Source organism: Vombatus ursinus, unplaced genomic scaffold (genome assembly GCF_900497805.2).
Source record: "Vombatus ursinus unplaced genomic scaffold, bare-nosed wombat genome assembly UNPS02004746.1, whole genome shotgun sequence".
Lineage (NCBI taxonomy): Eukaryota > Metazoa > Chordata > Mammalia > Diprotodontia > Vombatidae > Vombatus > Vombatus ursinus.
This window is the reverse complement of record NW_020944524.1, coordinates 350,968-372,003: the sequence shown is the minus strand read 5'-3', so window position 1 is coordinate 372,003 and position 21,036 is coordinate 350,968. Positions and strand designations below refer to the sequence as shown.

Here is a 21,036-nt window from a genome sequence, read left to right as displayed (position 1 = left end):
CCTGACTCTAGGCCTGACCTCTCTCCAATGCACCACACCCAGCTGTCCATTTACAACTGTAGCCCAGATAAAACTCAAAAGCAAAATGACTATTTATTAAAAAATAAAATATTAGATGTAAGTAGGCACACTTATCTAGTAATTAGCTTTTATTTTCAGATTAATAGTTGATCTCTCATCCTAAAACTTAAGTCTCCCAAGAAATTCAGTCATTAGGGGTCAAAAAACTTAGATTTCTGAACTGGTAATTATTTACCAAATCCAATACTGAACACTTCTAAAAACACAATTTTATAACAGTACACTAGATTAAAAAATAAATTATAAGTAATCAATAGATCCATTGTTTAGGATGGAAACTTACTCTGTATGACACTGAGTCCAAAGAGATGGCAATCTTTTAGCCTCAACAAATCACACACTTGAACAAGTAACTGATGACAGAGTACTTTAACCTGTAGGAAAAAGTGAAAACCTAAGATTAAAAACTGAGTCAAATTCATAAGAGTGAATCCTACATATGCCTGTAGGTCAAGTTGACACTAGAAAACTTCTGTTGCTTTGTAGAAATTATCTAATCTTTAACTGTGTTATCCGGAAAACACAATAATTTGTTGTTCAGTTGTTTTTGAGTTGTAATTGACTCTTCATGACCTCATTTGGGGTTTTCTTGGCAAAGATACTGGAGTGGTTTGCCATTTTCTTCACCAGCTAATTGTACACATGAGGAAACCAAGGCAAACAGAGTTAAGTGACTTGCCCAAGGTTACACAGTTAATATTTGAGGCCAGATTTTAATTCAGGAAGATGAGTCTTTCTGACTCCAGGTACAGCACTCGACTACTGCCATCTAGCTGCCCCATAGAAAACACAGAAAACAGCATGTTAAAATGAATACTATTAAAAATCTTACACAAAATTAATAAATTTCGTGACATGTAGGCAAAGCCTTACTCCCAAATAACATTGCAGAAAACCTTTTTGAGATGCTCAAAATGTCTACCCTTATTACTATGACTATAAACTAGATAACTATTCTTTTAAGCAAAGACAGCCTCTAAAATACCATTTACCACATAAAGGAGTTTGTTAAAAATAGAAAGCATGATGTATATCACGTCTTTTAAATGACCAGCACCTAACATGGATGAGATCTTGTAGAGTTAGCAATAGTAAGGAAATACTTTAAGGGCAGAGAAGAAAAAATTATTTTCAATTTTTTAATTATGGCTTGTTAGTTCAGTTGAATGAACATGTTAAACTTCACTTTATTCTGGGCAGCCTTGACTTCATCTAGCCACATAAAAAATGTTGTAATAATACAGGTCAAAGCAAATTATGAATAAAATATCACAGAAGAAATAAAACTTACTTAAAAAAGTTCTAAATATATTTAACTCTTTAGATATATTTTAAGATAAAGGTAATGTTTATTTAACAAAATAAATAAAAACACAGTGCAACACAGATAATGTTATTTTATGGTTTTCTAAGTCAATATGCATCCAATCAGGATTTCTATTTGAGCCTGAAACTACTGATGTACAAGATTCTACAAAATAATACATTCCACTTTTAAGATTTAACATGATGTCATATGCAGACAGAAGTATTTAGAAGATCTGGCCATCTACAGGAAATCTCTCTCCAACTTAAACCCCAGTGCCCAGAACAATGTCTGGCACATAACAGAAACTTAAAAAAAATATTTTATTGATTTATTAACTCTGTACTGGATCTCATCTATGACCATAGAAAACATGTTTGGAGAGTACATGTTTATAATCAGAGTGCTGCTGAACAAAAGCTCTGTATTGTGTTATCTTTTTAGGAATTATGTTTATTATTTTGATATATGCGTGGGAGATGCCTTCTTGGAACAGAGCCTTCAGGGAAGCATTTTGTTCCACCAAATCAAATTTTTTTTTTATAGTCAACAAACAAGAACAGTAGAATATTGTATTCTTTATATCCTCTGGTCATTCCTTTTATGGTAAAAATGTAGTCTGCTGTAGAATATACTTAAGAAAGCTTGACTCTTTTTGACACATGAAGACTACTCTGGATGCAGTCTCATAAAAATTGTATTCAACCAAACTTTTAGAAAAAGTCATCTATAAAACATTTGTTTGAGGAGAGTATATGAAATGTCATAACAAAGCTTAATTTTTTAACATAAAGCCTAGCAAAGATTTAGAAAGAAAGATTGCTGAAGAAATTTTAAGAAATAGAAAATCATCCATCTAGTGGAGAGGTACACAAAAAAAGATAGTTGGCCTGCAGACACTAGGACAGGGGTTGCACCAGGGAAGTCGGTATGCACTCAGGTAAATGTAGAAGTTGGCAGAGAATGGCAGAAGGATGGGCCAGGGAAGTTAGTGCAAGTTCCCACAAATGGACCTGAAATCACAGAGTGTTCTGAACGGTGGAGATGGCAAATTAGCACAATCTCTATTAATTGGGAACCTGAAGCAAAACTCATCCTTAACTTGTCAGAAAAGAAATGAGAACCAAACCAGCCCACATAGGTCACTGTGTAAAGAGCAAGCTGGCACCTGGGCCAGGGGTGCTGGGCAAGAGACCTTGGATCAGTATGATTTCTGGCACCCCCCTAAGGCCTGTCAGAGCTACAGTATGAGGTAGAAACAACTCCCAATTAGTTTATTGTGCAAAGATAAGATGACAGACTCCAGCCAAGGCCAGAAATCATAATGTACCAGCAGAAAATGGAAAACAGTAGCCAGGAATTGAGACAGAAAGTGAGGAAATAACAGCCATGTTATCTGGATAGTCAAATCACAGTGACATCTATACTATAGAAGGGCCAGGACCTTTTGGTCCAAAATAAACAAACAAAAAACCCTACCCAAGGACCAGGGAACAAAATCTCAAACCAAGAACAGAGATTGAAAATATAATTGAACAAAAAAAACAACACAATAAAGATATATTGTGGTAAAGAGAACCCTATGGAGCAGAGAGAAAAATAGAGCTACCTCATGAAAACTACAAGTAGAGACTAAAAAAATAAATAAAAAAAGGCTCTTCTCACTATTAAGGATTCCCCCTTCTCTTAAGCTCCCTCCTCTCATTTTTTAATTCCTCACAGAAACTCCATTTTGATGATGATCTCAGACTAGCCATGCTGACTTCTTCACTCCTATCCCTGCTCTAAACCTGACTCTTTGGACTTTTCCACCATTCCCCTATCTAGGTACCTTCCCCACCAACTTTTCAGTCCCTTTTTGTGTGTTGTCTGACCTGTCTGAAAGTAAGCTCCTTGAAGGCAGGTACTGTCTTTTTGCTTGTATTTGTACTCTTACACTTACCACAGTCCTGACCAATGGCAAACACTTGATAAATGTTTGCTGACTTGCCAAGAAATTCCAGAGTGGCTTTAAAAAATTAAAACAAGAGGTTTTTACAATATAAAATTGTAAACAAAATCACAATTCATAAATAAAAAATTGCAAAGAGAATAAATAGCTTAGAAAAGATAGAGAACTTTGGCCGAGTAAAGATTTTCTGAAAAAAAGAATGGAGGAAACAAAATTCAATAAGTTTATGAGAAAAGAAGAAAAATAGAACAAAGTCAAAAGATAGAGAAGAAGAAACTGTAAGTTATCTGCTATCTGAAACAAGTAACTTGAAAAAGCAGCTCAGGCAGAGAATTTAGGATCATTGGTTTTCCCGAAAACCATAACTAAACAAAAAAATCTGTACACTATAAATCAATAAATCTCAAAAGACCACTGTCTATATCTATTTGGAACAGAAGGAAAAGTTAAAAATACAAAGAATCCACCAATCATCTAAAAAATTACAAATAAAAAACAACCAAAACCATAAAGAGTTCAAGTACTAAGAAACAAGAGTGAGAATTACATAACGCTCATTAATAACTACTAAACAGAAAATCTTGGAATATCGCTTTCTAAAGATAAAGGCTTACAACCAACAATGAGTTATTCCTGAAAAACTGACTACAGAAGGAAAAATGGATCTTTAATAGAATAAAGTACTTTCATGCATTCTTGATGAAAAATACAGGAGCTAAGCAGAACATCTGAAATACATACATAAGACTGAAAAGAAACATAAAAAGGCGAATACATTCGAGTAACTGGAAGGGGCTAACTAACCAAGGATGAATTCTAATAGAGAATCAATAATTTTAACAGCACTATAGTATAATTGAAAGACGTCTAGATTTGCAGTCAAAGGATCTAGGTTCAAATCCCACCTCTGAAACTTTGAGCAAGTTCCCTAAGTTCTGTGTGACCTTTAGCAAGTCATGTCATGTTTCAGAGACTTAGTTTCTTCATCTGTAAAATGAGGCGTTTGGGTGAGGTGGATTCTAAGATACTTTATGGCTTTAAATCTGTGATCCTGCAATCTTGCAAAAGGGGAAAAAAGAGAGAAGTGTCTCTTAAGACATTTCAACAGTTTTTCAGGGTCACAGGAATTAAATAAAAGCCCCATGGTCTGGGTATGGCTATGTTCTCAGTTCTGTTGGTTTACAGGAATAAAGAAAAAGAGGTAAAAAGGAATTTGGGAAGAAATGAGGAAATGGAAGGAGAAATTATTTCACAAAAGTAGCATGTGCCAGCAGAGGGCTTGGATTGAAATCACAGAAGCACAAGAACTTTGAAACTATGATACCAAAAAGAATTTTTATTGAATGAAAACAAGTTCAAGTTTCTAGCATCATGGGGAAGCCCTGGCAAGAAACCCTATGAAATTTCATGTAAAAGAATCTTCCTATACTACATGACTGAGGAGAGGTTCTTAATCTTTGTGTGGCAGTCTGAAAAAACTTCTTGACCTCTTATCACAATAATCTTTTTAAATGCATAAATAAAATACACAGGATTACAAAGAAAGACAATTACTATTGAAACATAGCTATCAAAATATTTTTTAAAAACCAAGTTCATAGACTCTAAATTAAGAACTCTTGGAGTTTTCCATGAGGCAAAGTAGGGCAGTGCCTTTTCATGTAGATCTTCCCAGAGCACACAACCTAAAGAGAGTATCTCTAACCCTTGAAAAATAGTTGTTCTATTTCTATTAGTGGTCTATAGTTGTTCTATTCTAATAGTGGTCCTTGAAAGAGGGACGTGAAATACATATTTTAAAATACAAAGTGAATAAAAGATACTTTAAAAAAAAAACAAGTTTACATCTTCCTAACGCCTATTATAAAACCAAGTAAGCTTACACTTTTGGTATTCAGTTGGATTTTAGGGAAAACTGGTAATTTCACTGAATGGTCTCTAATCATGGCTCTGTAGGTTACTCCTTCAGACATGAAAAACATCTGTCAGATGTACCAGAAGCTTCTCTGGGCTTAGAATAAGTTGGTGAGAAGGAAATACAAGGGAATATATTCTTTCCATAAGTCATCATTCCCCTGTCCCAGCTCTAGCCCACCAGGGATTATTACAGTATAACTCATCTTAGACAAAAAAGCAGATAATCAACGGTTGGGGCCCTCCAAGAGATTACTGAAAAGATTTTCCCAATCTTCTCCAGATGTAACATTTCCTACAGAGATAGGAATACCAAATCTTCAATCCTGTCCCACACCCATAACAGCTCTCTTTCAGCCTGAGTGTGATTTCAATGTTCCTGATAGCCTAAGTGGATCACTTCTTAAGAATCCTCTTGATTTTTAACTACCACCCCTAAAACCATTCCTCAGTTCTTATAGCAATACCCAAACCTGACTACTATACTTAGGCCTATCCCTGCTTGCAAATATATGCTCAGCCTATTTGGGGGCAAGTACTAATTCAAGTCAATAGGATCTGTCCTAGATCTTCTGCCTTCCAGCCCTATACTTCATAGCCTCAAATCCTCTAGTTGAAGCCCTATGGTGGGGAAGGCCAATATGCTTCTATTTTGGGGGAAGTACTCACTCAGGACAGAACATAATAAGTACGTCCCTTTTGAGATCATCTTATTTATTCAGCTCTACCAAAACAAATTCTCCTCGGTGATGTGGACCCTGCACATCAACTACTTGGGGACATATTAAGGTCTCTACTCAAAAGATGTCACTACCAATAATGGCTGTTTGATATCATCTGCCTTTTTTTTTTTTTAAAGTGCAGCGTGAGTAGGTTGGCTCATGGGGGTCAGTCCTTGTATAATGTGTAAATATTGCCAGTCTGGTTCTAGCCCATGCAACCATGTGGAAATCTGTTTCTGGACATGCACTACTAAGGGTGGGGGAGTGTCTTATTGCATGATAGTGAAAAGTCTTCTATTTGGCTACAGAATAGAACTGTTTACTCAGAGGCTACTGAGATGGAACTAAGAGTACATAAAAGGACACTATATCTCCCTATACTACCCACCCCCATTTAGTTCTGATTCTAACTCTCTTGACTTCACCACCATACCTCAGCTTTCTTGTCATATTAGAACATTCCTTTTTCTTTTTTTTAGATCTCTGCCTTTTATTTTATTTTTTAAAAAATTATTTCTTTATTTTTAGTTTTCAACATTCATTTTTATAAGATTTTGAGTTGTATATTTTTCCTCCCTTCTTCCCTTCTCTTCTCTCTCCCCAAGACGGCACGCAATCTGATATCGGCTATACATGTACAATCACATTAAACATATTTCCACATTACCCAGAACATCCCTTTTCCTACAGAGACTTTCTCACCCTGGATCATCCCTCCATTCCTATAGGATCCTTTCTTCCATTGGTAAGTACCTCCAGTCATCCTTTTTCTCCCAGCTCTACTTCTGATTCTTTGGATTGTGCTACTATGCCCCAACATGGAGGTCCCTCTCTCTCCTTCTCCTCACCTCACTCCTACCTTTGGCTCCCTTTCATGTGTTCTTCCCCCATTAGAATGTAAATTCTTTGAAATCAAAAAGAGTCTTTCTTTCCCCCATTAGAATGTAAATTCTTTGAAATCAAAAAGAGTCTTTCTTTTTGCTTATATCTGTTTAGCTTAGCACAGTGCCTGGCACATAAGCAATGCTTAATAAAGGCTTACTGACTTTATACCTGGAAGGCTCTTTTAGAATGTCTCCCCAAGAATGAGGTAAGAGAAAGGTGGCTGCCTTGTCTCCCACCTGACTATGATGATTATAAGCATACTGCTACTGACCCTTGTGTCTATTCTTTCCTTTTTGTTATTTCATTTTTCAGTTGTCTCTGACTCTTCATGACTTCATTTGGGGCTTTCTTGGCAAAAATACTGGAGTGGTTTGTCATTTTTCTTCTCCAGCTCATTTTGCAGATGAGGAAAACAGGCAAACTGGGTTAAGTGACTTGCGCAGCATCACACAGCTAGTAAGTGTCTGAGGCCAGGTTTGGACTAAGGAAGATGAGACTTCCTGACTCCAGGCCCAGCACTCTATCCATTGTGCCACTGAGCTGCCCCTTACTCTTTCCTAATCTTATGCAAACAAGATTCTGGAATGGAAGGGTCCAGGCAACCTGATGAAGACAGGAGATGCAGAGGTCTCTCAAGGAGCTGGAAATGAATGGCAGTAGTGACAGTCTCTCAGAGTTGTAGTGACTGATGGCAGCTGAAGTACTTTCAAGCGATCACCCCAATGCTGGGAACAGTGTCACAGAGTATGACCCCTGTGGCAGAGAGCTATGGACTTAACAGATATATCGATACTGGTAGTCCAAAAGAATGGAATGCCCAGAAGAGAGGTGTATCTAATGGGAATCATCATAAAGATTCACCAAGAGAGAAAGAACTTCCCAGGACAGAAATTGGGAGATAGACCTTAATGATACGTATAGAGAACAAGTGAGTTTCATTGTTATTAAGTGAATTAAGTTTGAACCCATTTTCTCCATGGATGCTGCATTTGTGAGGGAATGTATTCCAGATTTTGAGGGAAATGTTTACGCCAAATATTCTTACAATAACATCTCAGTAGATAGCTTTTCTTTCTAAAACCAATTAAATCTGGCTTCCTAGCTGGTAAGAGAAAGCACAAAGGCAGGGGCTTATGAAACAGTAATAGAAATACAGCTCTTCGGAGTTACCTACCCCTAAAGCCCAGAGAAAGAGTAGCAGCTATCTCTCTGGGGACCTAATATGTCTGTTCAACTTTAGGGAGTAGGCCCAAAAGGGTACTACATTATTTTGTAGGAAGAGATCTTTTCCTCCTCCATTCTTTTGGATTGAGAACAATTGCATGGACTATAGCTGAGGACTAGATTTTGCAAAATACTCAATATATTGACCAAAGAGTAACTGAGTTGAACCCCGACAAAATAGCAAAATGAACTTTTACTGAATGGGGATAAGCTTAAGTTTCCAGCAGCAACAAATGGAAACCCAGAGAAGAAATACTATGAAACAGCAACCTGCAAGGAAATATTCTTGTATCACTAGCTGCATATGGATAATGACTTCAAGTAAGACAGAAAATCACAAAACTATTAATCATGTATATTATCAATAATACCTAGCAGAAAGAAGAAATTCCATTCAAAACGACTCAAGAATGAAGGTGGTACAGTGGATAGAGCACCGGCCCTAGAGTCAGGAGAACCTGAGTTCAAATATGGCCTCAGACAATTGCCACTTACTAGCTGTGTGACCCTGGGCAAGTCACGTAACCCCACTGCCTAGCACCCCCACCAAATTACTCAAGAATAATTGAATAAAATAATTGATCTTAATTAGGCCATGCTTACATGTTCCACCAACAATGTATTAATGTGCCTATCTTTCCACAACTCATCTGACATTGACCATTACCATTTTCGCAAATTTGCAGGATGTGAGATGAAACCTCAGAATTGTTCTGATTTGAATTTCCCTTATTGGTGATTTGTGATTTTTTTCATGATTACAAATATTTTGCAATCCTTTTGAAAACTTTTTTTTTTAATATCCTTGGACCATCTATTGGGTAATGGCTAATGTACTCATTAATTATTTATATGTCTTGGATACCAAACTTTTAAAAGAGAAATTTGATACAAAGATTTTTTTCCCCCATTCAACCACTTATAATAGAGATGACTGTACTACCTAATCAATTAATAGTTTCAGTATTATACCAATGAAAACTACCACAGGGAATTTTATACAGCTGGGAAAAAAATAAATAGGGGGGAAAAGATCAAGAACACCAATGGAAATAATGAGGAAAAAAGTGAAGAAAAGGACTGAGAAGTACCAGATCTCAAGAAAAATACTACAAAGCAGTCAGAATCAAAGCAATGTAGGTCCTTATTCTCCAGAATTGTCATTGCTTATATATTGCTAATATATACTAATGATACTAACTATAAAAAAAAAATTTAAGCTGATCAACGGAACATATTAGGCACACAAAATCCAGAAGAAATTGAACACCACAGGAGAGCATTCACTAAATGAAAGAAAATAAATTCTGTAGTAAGTACTATTAAAAAAAAATCTGCTCCAAAAATTTGGCCCCAGTTAATCATTCAACAAGTAATTCAAGTGTCTAACAGGTGCTAGACTCTAAGGTTAGTGCTGGGGATACAAATACAAAGAATAAAACAAACTCTACTAGTAATGAGAATACACTGTAATAAGGAAGACAACAAATAAATATAAAAATACATATAGCATAAAGTTAACAAATACATATTTATACAAATAAATATGAAAAAGCTTAGGAGGTAAGGAATTAACAATTAGGGGTAATTATGAAAGACTTCATGAAGAACATGGTGCCTGAATTACATCTTTTTTTTTAAAAAAGTAAGTTTTTAATTGATATTTTCTGTTTCTTACATCACCATAATATCCCATGTATTCCTTCTCCTACCTCTACCAGAGTCACCCTATATGACAGTATTTTTTTTAGAAAGAAGAAAAAATGTTAGCACAGCTGATTAATATTGAAAAAAATCCCAAAGCACGTACAATATGTAACACCAATGGACGTCCCACTTCTACAAAGTAGTTGAGGGATGTTTTCTCATATCTCTTCTTTAGAGTCCCCTTTGATATTTACAATTTGTTGCATTTACTTCTTGATTTTTTGGTGTGTTTTTCTTTCTGTTTACATTGTTGGAGGTGCTGTGTATATTGTTTTCTTGACTGCGTCAGTTCAAATAGATCTTTTGAAGCTTCTCTGGATTCATCATCACAAACATAATTTCTTAAAGTACAGCAGTATTCCACTCATGTGCTACAATTTGTTTAGCCATTCCCCAACTTATGAACTTCTACTTTGTTACAAATTCTTAGCTATCACAAAAAGTGCTGCTATAAATATTTTGGAACATACGGGTACTTTTTTCTTATCAATGGCTTATGGCAGACATTTTCATCACTACTTTCATAATTACAAATTGCTTTCCAAAATGGTTATGCCACTTAAAAGTTCCACCAACAATGTATTAATGTGCCTATCTTTCCACAACTCATCTGACATTGACCATTACCATTTTCGCAAATTTGCAGGATGTGAGATGAAACCTCAGAATTGTTCTGATTTGAACTTCCCTTATTGGTGATTTGTGATTTTTTTCATGTGATTACAAATATTTTGCAATCCTTTTGAAAACTTTTTTTTTAATATCCTTGGACCATCTATTGGGTAATGGCTCTTTAAGAGAGAAATTTGTTACAAAGATTTTTTTCCCCCATTCAACCACTTTCCTTCTTAACCTAGATGCATTAATGTTGTCTGAGAAGAAGCTTTTCAGTTTCAAGTAATCAGTTATCTATTTTATCTTTTCTAATTGTCTCTATCTCTTGTTTGGTTACAAACATTTTCTTACCCATAGCTGTGAAAGATTTATATGCTGTTTCTCTTCTAATTTCTTCATAGTATCATGTTAAGTTCACAAAACCATTTAGAATATATTATGTTTGAAAAGCAAATATTCTCTTCAGCTCTGATTTTCTTTCCAAAAATGTTTCAAACTCTTATTATTGAATGTCCCTCTATTGTCCTGTATGGTTAAGCTCAGATTTGCAAGATAAGTCAAACTGGGCAGTATCCTTACCTCCAAACTTCTTTGGAACACATTATTTCATTCCTTTCTCCTTTTTTTTTTTAACAAGTGTGGAATAGTCTTGTGTTATGCAAATATTTCTCTTTTGATGGCTTGAAGAACTTCTTGTTTCTGAATTAAATTATTAAATTTACCACTATGTGTCTTGAAGTTGGCAGCTGTGGGTTTCCTCCTTCCTTCCTTTCTCTGTATCTGACTTATGCATAGAGAGAATAGTTAAACCCATAGGAACTAATGAGGTTATCAAGAAAAAGAATGCAGAGAAAGAAAAGAAAGCCTAGGAGAGAACTTTCAGGAAGAACCATAGGAAGCAAACAGACTTAGAAGCAGTCAGGAAAGACCAGAAGAGAGTAGCATAATGAAAATCCAGAGAGAATATCGAGGAAAAGAAGGTGGTTAACACTGTTAAATGCAGCAAATAGGTCAAGAACTATAAAGATTGAGAAAAAAGACAGTTTTGTTAAGTAAGAGATCATTGATAACTGGAGAGAGTAGTTAACCAAATAAAGATGTTAAGAGGCAGATTGTAAAGGAGTGAAGGAAGAAAGTAAGAAGGGAGGAAGGGTTAAGAGAGATTTTTCAAGGAATTGACTGAGAAGTGGAGAGGTTTTTTTGTCTTTTTTAAAAAAAATTTATTATTATTATTACCATTTTAGATAGAGAGACTACGGCATGTTGGAAGGCAGGACTGAGGATGAAATGTGCTACAGATGAAGGGAAAAACTGGGTTGTGTATGTGCGTAAAGGAGTTGGCCTTGGCAAGGAAAAAAGGCCACTTCAACTGCCATATATTGGAGAGATAGGAAAGAGGGGAGTTTGTCATCGAGTTTTGAGGTGAAAACAATGAGATGAAAGGAAGTTCATAAAGAATGACTTCATTTTTCTTTTAAAAAAAAATACTTATTTTTAATTTCAACATTCACTTCCACAAGATTTTGAGTTCCAAATTTTCTCCCTATCTCTCCCCTCCCCCCACCCCAAGACAGCATAGATTCTAAATATCCTTTCTCCTAATCTACCCTCCCTTCTATCACCCCCCTTCTCCTCTTATGCCCCTTCCCACCTATTTTCCTGTAGGGCAGCCCCCATTTCCTGTGTATTTTATTCCCCAGTTGCATGTAAAAACAATTTTTAACATCTGTCTTCAGAACTTTGAGTTCCAAATTCTCTCCCTTCCTCCCTCCCCACCCAACCTCATTGAAAAGGCAAGCAACCCAATTTAGGTTATACATGCGTAGTCATGCAAAGCACTTCCACAATAGTCATGTTGTAAATAATTATGTTTCCCTTCATCCTATCCCATCCCCATTTATTCTATTCTCCCCTTTGACCATGTCCCTCCTCAAAAGTGTTTGCTTCTGATTACCTCCTCCCCTAATCTGCCTTCCCTTCTATCATCTCCACCTTTCTTATCCCCTTTCCCCCCATTTTCCTGTAGGGTAAGATAGATTTCCATGCCCAATTAAGTGTGTATGTTATTCCTTCCTTAAGCCAAATCTGATTAGAATAAGATTCACTCCTTCCCTCTCACCTCCCCCCACTTCCCCTCCACTGTAAAAACTTTTTCTTGTTTGTTTTATGTGACATAATTTACTCCATTCTACCTTTCCCTTTCTCCTTCTCCCAGTACAATCCTTTCACCCCTTAATTTTATTTTTTAGATATCATCCCCTCATATTGTACTCACTCTTTGCCCTCTGTCTATATATATATGTATATGTACACACATATATATGTATATATGTATATATACACACATAGAAATGTACATACACACATATGTATATATATGTATATATATACACATACATATATTTCCTCCAACTACCCTAATACTGAGAAAGATCTCATGAGTTACAAAAAGCATCTTTCCATGTAGGAATGCAAACAGTTCAACTTTAATAAGTCCCTTATGATTTCTCTTTTCCTGTTTGCCTATTCATGCTTCTCTTGAGCCTTGTATTTGAAAGTAAAATTTTCTATTCAGTTTTGTTTTTTTTCATCAAGAATGCTCAAAAATCCTTTATTTCATTGAATATCCATTTCCCCCCCGAAGGATTATACTCAATTTTGCTGGGTAGGTGATTCTTGGTTTTAACCCTAGCTCTTTTGACCTCTGGAATATCATATTCCAAGCCCCCAGATCCCTCAATGTAGAAGCTGCTAAATCTTGTGTTATCCTGATTGTGTTTCCACAGTAATTGAATTGTTTCTTTCTGGTTGCTTGCAATACTTTTTCCTTGACCTAGGAACTCTGGAATTTGGCTATAATATTCATAGGAGTTTTCTTTCTGGGATCCCTTTTAGGAGGTGATCGATGGATTCTTTCAACTTCTATTTTACCCTCTGGTTTGAGAATATCAGAGCAGTTTTCCTTGATAATTTCTTGAAAGACGACATCTAGGCTCTTTTGATCATGGCTTTCAGGTAGTTCAATAATTTTTAAATTATCTCTCCTGGATCTATTTTCCAGGTTAGTTGTTTTTCCAATGAGATATTTCACATTGTATTCTGTTTTTTTCATTCTGTTAGTTTTGTTTTACAATTTTTTGATTTCTCATTGTTATTAACTCCATTCTAATTTTTTAAGGAAGTATTTTCCTCAGTGAGCTTTTGCACGTCTTTTTCCATTTGTCTAATTCTGCTTTTTAAGGCATTCTTTTCCTCATTGGCTTTTTGGACCTCTTTTGCCATTTGGGTTAGGCTATTTTTAAAGGTTATTTTCTTCAGTATTTTTTTGGGTCTCCTTTAGCAAGCTGTTAATTTGTTTTTCATGATTTTCTTGCATCACTCTCCATTTCTCTTCCCAATTTTTCCTCTACTTCTCTTACTTGCTTCTCAAAATCCTTTTTGAGCTCTTCCATGACCTGGGACCAATTCACATTTTTCTTGGAGGCTTTGGGTGTAGGAGCTTTGACTTTGTTGTCTTCTTCTGGTTGTATGTTTTGATCTTCTTTGTCACCAAAGTAAGATAATATAGTCTGAATTTTTTCTGCTGTTTGCCCATGTTCCCAGCCAATTGATTGACATTTAAACTCTTTGTTAAGGTAGGGGTCAGCTTCCAGTGTGGAGAAAATACCGTCTCTAATTTCAGGGGTTTTGTGCAGCTATTTTCAGAGATACTTCTAGGGACATGTAAATTTTCAGTTCTTTCAAGGTGATATTATCAAAGGAGGTGTTTACTCCTTTCCTGGCCTGTGCTCTGGTCTATGCATAACCACAAGCACTCTTTTCTGCCATGTAACTGTGAGGAGGATTCCCTCTCCACCCTTGCCACAAGCTCTGCCATGCCATGTCAGCTCTCCTCCTTGCCCCAGGACCACCACCCAGGACTGCAACCCAGATCCAAGCATGGGCAAAGCAAGAGAATTCTGCCTCAGCACTAGCTGAGAGATCCCTGCAATCCCCCTCTGATCAGCTGCTTGATCCCCACACCGTGTCTGGGCTGACAGCTCTGGAAGAAGCCACCACCCTGGGGCTGTGCCAGGACTGCACTCTTCTCTCACTGAGGTCTGACAGACCTTTCCTACTGACCTTCTAAGTTGTCTTTGGGGTTTGTGGGTTGAGAAGTCTGGAAACTGCCACAGCTTCCTGTGATTCAGTCCCCTGAAGCCTGTTCTAGGTTCACTGGGGCACCATCTTTGCTTACGTGGCCCATGATGAACTATACTCCTCTCCTGGCCTGGTGCAACAGACCTTTCCCATCAACCATCCAGGTTATCTTGGGCTGGAAATTTGTTTCATTCTGTCTTTTTGTGGGTTCTGCTGCTCTAGAATTTGTTTAGAATCATTTTTTACAGGTATTTGGAGGGGTTTGGGGGAGAGCTCAAGCAAGTCACTGCCTTAATTCTGCCATTTTGGCTCCGCCCCTGACTTCTTTTTTCTTAGTAAAGTAAGAGACAAGCTGAGAGAGGGGAGTCAATGTGTAGAATGAGGGAAGAGAAGGCTTAGAATAGTTTTTGTGGGGAATGAGATAGAGAATCAATTATTTAGGTAGCAATAAAAGGATGGCTTTGTTGTAATGAGAGTCCAGTTGGGGTTGGATAATATGAATCTGTAATGTTCCTCAGCAAAATTTTGAGGTTTCCTTCAGCTATATTCAGCAGTTTAAAAGTAGCAAAAGAAAAGTAATCATAGGACTAGAGGGCAAAAGATTTGAGAGAAGACAGTTTAGAGTTTAAATGGATAACTACTGGATTAAGAATGGAGAGAGAGGAAAAGAACAGAAGATATTGAGGGATGAAGGGATTAAACACTTAAATAAGAGTGAAGAATAGGTTTAGGAGGATATGAAAGAGGTAGAATAATATGAGATTATGATCAGGAAAGGTCATGTCAGTTCCTAATGAGGGATATGGAATTATTGTGGTTAAAGGTAAGACCTAATATGTGACTAATATAATAATTTTAATCAGAATTATGATATCACTCAACTATAAGAAAAGTTAAATGGCTCCCTATTGATTCTGGGATTAAATAAATTCATCTGTTCTGCATTTAAAGCACTTCCTTATGCCAGCCTATCTTTCTTTTAAAAAAAAAATTTGTGTGTTAATTCTTAACATAATACTCCCCAAATGAACACTATCATAAACAAAGTAGAGCAGATTTCAAAGCTTTCCTACTCATTTGTGCTTCATGAGAAATTCCTTCTGTTCAATTCTGTGTACTTGTTTGATACTTCTGACTCTTTTCTTTTTTTAAAATTGACTTTATTTCTCATCCTGCAATCCTCCATTGAAAAAGAAGGAAAGACAAAATATTTTTTAAACTTCATTATTTTCAAATCCAAATTCTCTCTCTCCTTCCAACCCCTCCCCTATTCATTGAGAAGGAAAGAAATATGATAGCACTTATACGTGACATGTCAGTAGATCAGAGATACTAAGTGTTTCATAGTTGATGAAAGTTACAATATAGATACTATTGTGTGTACTGTTCTCCTGGTTCTTTTCATTTTATATCAGTTAATATAAGTATTACTAGGATTTTCTGAAATCATACCCTTCACTTTTCTTATAACACAACAGTAGTCTCTCTCATTCATATACCGTAATTTGTTCAGCCATTCCCCAACTGACAGGTATCCCCTCGGTTTCTAATTCTTTGCCACCATAAAAGGAGCAGTTAAATTATTTTTGTACACAGAGTTTCAATTAATTTGTCTTTGATCTCTCTGTTTCATAGACCTAATAATTGTATCACTGGGTCAAAGCATGTTAAGTTTAATAGTTTTTAAGCACATTTATGAATTGTTGGACTAGTTTACAACTCAACTATTAAAACATTAATGTACCCATTTTCCCATATCCCTTCTAGCATGTCATTTTCATTTTCTATCATCTTAGCTAACCTGATGGGTATGAGGTGGTACCTCAAAGCTGTTTTAATTTGAATTTCTCTAATCATTAGAGATTTAGAGCATTTTTGTCATATGACAATAGATAGCTTTGAGTTCTTTCTCTGTAAACCTTTGACCTCTTATCAATTGGGGACTGGCTCTTATTTTTATAAGTTTGGCTCAATCCCCTATATATTTGAGAAATGGGACCTTTATCAAAGATACTTAAAAAAAATATTTTTCTGATATCTTGGAGCCAAGATGGCAGAGAGAAGCCAGGAAGTTGCCTGAGGTATTCCCCAGTTTCCCTCAGAAACAACATTAAATCAAGCCTCTAAAAGGATTCTGGAGTAAGAGAATCCACAAAAAGACAAAGTGAAACAATTTCCCAGCTTAAGATAACTTAAAAGGACTTCAGGAAAGGTCTGTCTGACTTGGGCAAAAGGGGAGTGCAGCCCAGTGTAAATAGGTGTCTAAGCAAGCCAGTGGGAGGCTCTTACCCACAGGACAGATCAGCAACCAAGGCCCGTTGATCTTGGCTCTGGAGGCTACTGGCACAGCCGGCCAGCTGTGAGGCCTCTAGCTCCAGCACCGTAGACAAAGTGCCAGCCCCAGAACCACAGCAAAACAGGCATTACTAGGCTGGGCCACCCAGCACTGCAAGCAAGCTGCAAGCATCTGAAGAAACTGCGTGGAAAGCCAGGGACTGGACCCCTAATCCCCAGTACAGGAAGAGTGGGACAGTGGCCCTTGTGCACCAGAAGCAGAGCTCAACTTCAAAAAACAAAAGGAGCCCTGACCATAGAAAGCTACTATGGTAACAGTGAAGATCAAAATATAAACTCAGAAGAGGACAACAATGTCAAAATGCCTACATGTGAAGCCTCAAAGGTGAGTATGAATTGGTCTCAAGCCCAAAAAGTCCTCTTAGAAAAGAGTAAAAAGGATTTGAAAAATAAAGTGAGAGAGGTAGAAGAAAAACTGGGAAAGGAAATGAGAGTTATATTCAGGAAAATTATGAAAAAAGAGCCAATAGCTTGGAAAAGGAAAACAAAAACTGATGGAAAAAAACAACTCCTTAAAAAATATAATTAACCAAATAGAAAAAAAAATCCACTGAAGAAAAGAACTCCTTAAAAAGTAGAATTAGACAAATGGAAAAGGAGGCACAAAAGCTGATTGAAGAAATTTTTTTTTCTTTTTTTGAAGCAATTGGGGTTAAATGACTTGCCCAGGGTCACACAGCTAGTAAGTGTCAAGTGTCTGAAGCCAGATTTGAACTCAGGTCCTCCTGACTCCAAGGCCAGAGCTCTATCCACTGCAACAAAGAAAATAATTTCTTTAAAAAAACTCCCTAAATTGGGCAAGTGGAAGCTAATGACACTAAGAGATCAAGAATCAGTCAAACTAAATAAAAAGAAAGAAAACATATTAGAAAATGTAAAATACCTCATTGGAAAAACAACTGACCTGGAAAATAGATCGCGGGGAGATAATTTAAAAATTATTGGAATACCTGAAAACCATGATCAAAAAAACAGCCTGGACAGCATCTTTCAAGAAATTATCAAGGAAAACTACTTTGATATCCTAGAACCAGAGGGCAAAACAGTCAATGAAAGAATGTATTGATTACCTCTTGAAAGAGATCACAAAATGCAAACTCCAACGAATATTGTAGTCAAAATCCAGAATTATCAAGTTAAGGAGAAAATACTGCAAGCAGCCACAAAGAAACAATTCAAATATCAAGGAGCCACAGTCAGGCCTACCTGGGATTTAGCAGCTTCTACATTAAAGGATCAGAGGGCTTGGAATATGTTATTCTGAAGGGCAAAGGAGATTAGATTACAATCAAGAATCAACTTCCCAGCAAAACTGAGTTTACCTTCTAGGGGAAAAGATGGACATTCAATGAAAAAGGGGATTTCCAAACTTTCCTGATGAAAAGATTAGAGCTGAAATGAAAATTAGATCTTCAAATACAAGACTCAAGAAATGCATAAAAAGGTAAACAGGAAGGAAAAAAACATGTTATTCAATAAGATTAAACTGTTTACATCCCTACATGGGAAGATGATACTTGTAACTCTTGAGAATTGCATCTCTATTATGGCAGTTAGAAGGAGTATACATAGACAGAGGTTGTGGGTATAAGTTGATGGTGATGTGATAACATATTAAAAAAAAAGGTATGAAAAAAGGATTGTACTATGAGAAGAGGAAAGGAGGAGGCAGAATAGGATAAATTATATCACATGAAGAGGCGTAAAAGACCTATTACAGTAGAGGGAAAGAAGGAAGGGAGGTGAGCATTGTTTGAACTTTACTCTCATTGGATTTGGCTCGAGGGAATAACATTACACACTCAGTTGGGTATCAATTTATCTTATCCTATAGGAAGTAGGAGGGAAAAAGGGAGAGAAAAGTAAAAGGAGAGCTGATAGAAGTGAGGGCAGACTGAAGGAGATAACAGTCAGAAGCAAGACACTGGTGAAGAGGAACAGGGTAAAAAGAGAGAGAAAAGTATAAAGGGGGGGAATAGGATGGGGAGGAATACACAGATAATAATCATAACTATGAATATGAATGGTGAGAACTCTCCCATAAGACAGGAGCAAATAACAGAGTGGATTAAAAACCAGAATCCTACAATATGTTGTCTACAAGACACGCATTTGAAGAAGAGAGATACACACAGAGTAAAAGTAAAAGGCTGGAACAGAATATATTATGCTTCAGCTGAAGTAAAAAAAAAAAAAGAAAAAGAAAAAAGCAGGGGTAGCAATCCTGATCTCAGACAAAGCAAAAGCAAAAATAGATATAATTACAAGAGATAAGGAAGGAAACTACATCTTGCTAAAAGGTACCATAGACAATGAAGTACTCACAATACTAAACATATATGCACCAAATACAATAGCATCCAAATTCTTAAAGGAGAAGTTAAGTTAGTTACAGGAAGGAACAGACAGCAAAACTATACTAGTGGGGGATCTCAATCTCCCCCTCTCAGAACAAGATAAATCCAACTACAAAATAAACAAGACATAAGTTAAGGAGGTGAATAGAACTTTAGAAGATTTAGGTATGACAGACCACTGAAAACTGAATGGGGATAGAAAGGAATATACCTTTTTCTCAAAGGAACATGGAACCTACACAAAATTTGACCATGTATTAGGGCATAAACCTCACAATCCAATTCAGGAAGAAATATTAACTGCATCCTTTTCAGAACATGATGCAATAAAAATTACTTATAATAAAAGGTGATAGAAAGATAGATTAAAATTTAATTGGAAACAAAACAATCTAATCCTAAAGAACGAGTGGGTCAAAAAACAAATCACAGAAGCAATCAATTTCCTGAAAGAGAACGAAAGCAAAGAGACAACACACCAAAACTTCTGGGATGTAGTCAAAGCAGTTCTTAGGGGAAATTTTACATCTCTAGAAGCTTACACGAATAAATCAGAGAATGAGGAGATCAATGAATTGGGGACGCAACTAAAAAAACTAGAAAAAGAACAAATTAAAAATCTCCAATTAAATACCAAATTAGAAATTCTGAAAACCAAAGGAGAGATTAATAAAACTGAAATTAAAAAAACTATTGAACTAATAAATAAAACTAAGAGTTGGATTTATGAAAAAAACCAACAAAATAAATAAACCTTTGGTTAATTTGATTAAAAAAAAGGAGCAAACCAAATTACCATTATAAAAAATGAAAAGGCTTGGGGTAGCTAGATGGCACAGTGGATAGAGCACCAGCTCTAGAGTCAGGAGGCCCTGAATTCAAATCCGGCCCCAGACATTAGACATTTACCAGCTGTGTGACCCTAGGCAAGTCACTTAACCCCCACTGCCTCACCAAAAAAAAAAAAAGAAAGAAAAAAAAGGGTGAATTCACCACCAATTAAGAGGAAATTAAAACAATAATTAGGAACTATTTTGCCCAAACATGTGCCAATAAATTTGAAAGTCTTAGTGAAATGGATGGATATTTACAAAACCACAAATTGCCCAGATTAATGGAAGAGGAAATAAAATACTTAAATAACCCCATTTCACAAAAAGAAATTGAACAAACCATCAATGAATTCCCTAAGAAAAAATCTCCAGGACGAGATGGATTTAGAAGTGAATTCTACCAAACATCTGAAGAACAATTAATTCCAATAATATATAAATTATTTGAAAAAATAGGCAAAGAAGTCGTCCTACTAAATTCTTTTTATGATACAAATATGGTGCTGATGCTTAAACCAAGAAAAGTCAAAACAGAGAAAGAAAAGTATAGATCAATTTTCCTGATGAATATAGATGCAAAAATTTTAAATAAAATATTAGCAAAGAGATTACAGCCTCTTATCTCAAGGATAATATACTATGACCAGGTAGGATTTATACCAGGAATGCAGGGCTGGTTCAATATTAGGAAAAGCATCAGCATAATGGACTGTATCAACAACAAAACTAACAGAAATCATAAGATTATCTCGATAGATGCAGAAAAAGTTTTTGACAAAATACAGCATCCATTACTATTAAAAACATTAGATTAGATTAGAAATCAATGGAGTCTTCCTTAAAATGATAGGTAGCATCTATCTAAAACCATCAACAAGCATTATATGTAGTAGGAATAAGCTAGAAGCATTTCCAATAACATTGAGAGTGAAACAATGATGTCCAT

The 21,036-nt window shown here is 36.1% G+C and overlaps 1 protein-coding gene across 3 annotated transcripts in view; it reads right to left on the bottom strand.

The window, feature by feature from the left end:
• The window catches only part of FRMD6 (FERM domain containing 6), a 131,999-nt gene that overhangs the window by 48,070 nt on the left and 62,893 nt on the right, over positions 1-21,036 (bottom strand). For all 3 annotated transcript variants that reach the window (XM_027841701.1, XM_027841698.1, XM_027841705.1), the window contains one exon: positions 365-455. In XM_027841701.1, coding sequence (XP_027697502.1) covers positions 365-455 — 91 coding nt within the window. The remainder of the gene's footprint in view (positions 1-364; positions 456-21,036) is intronic.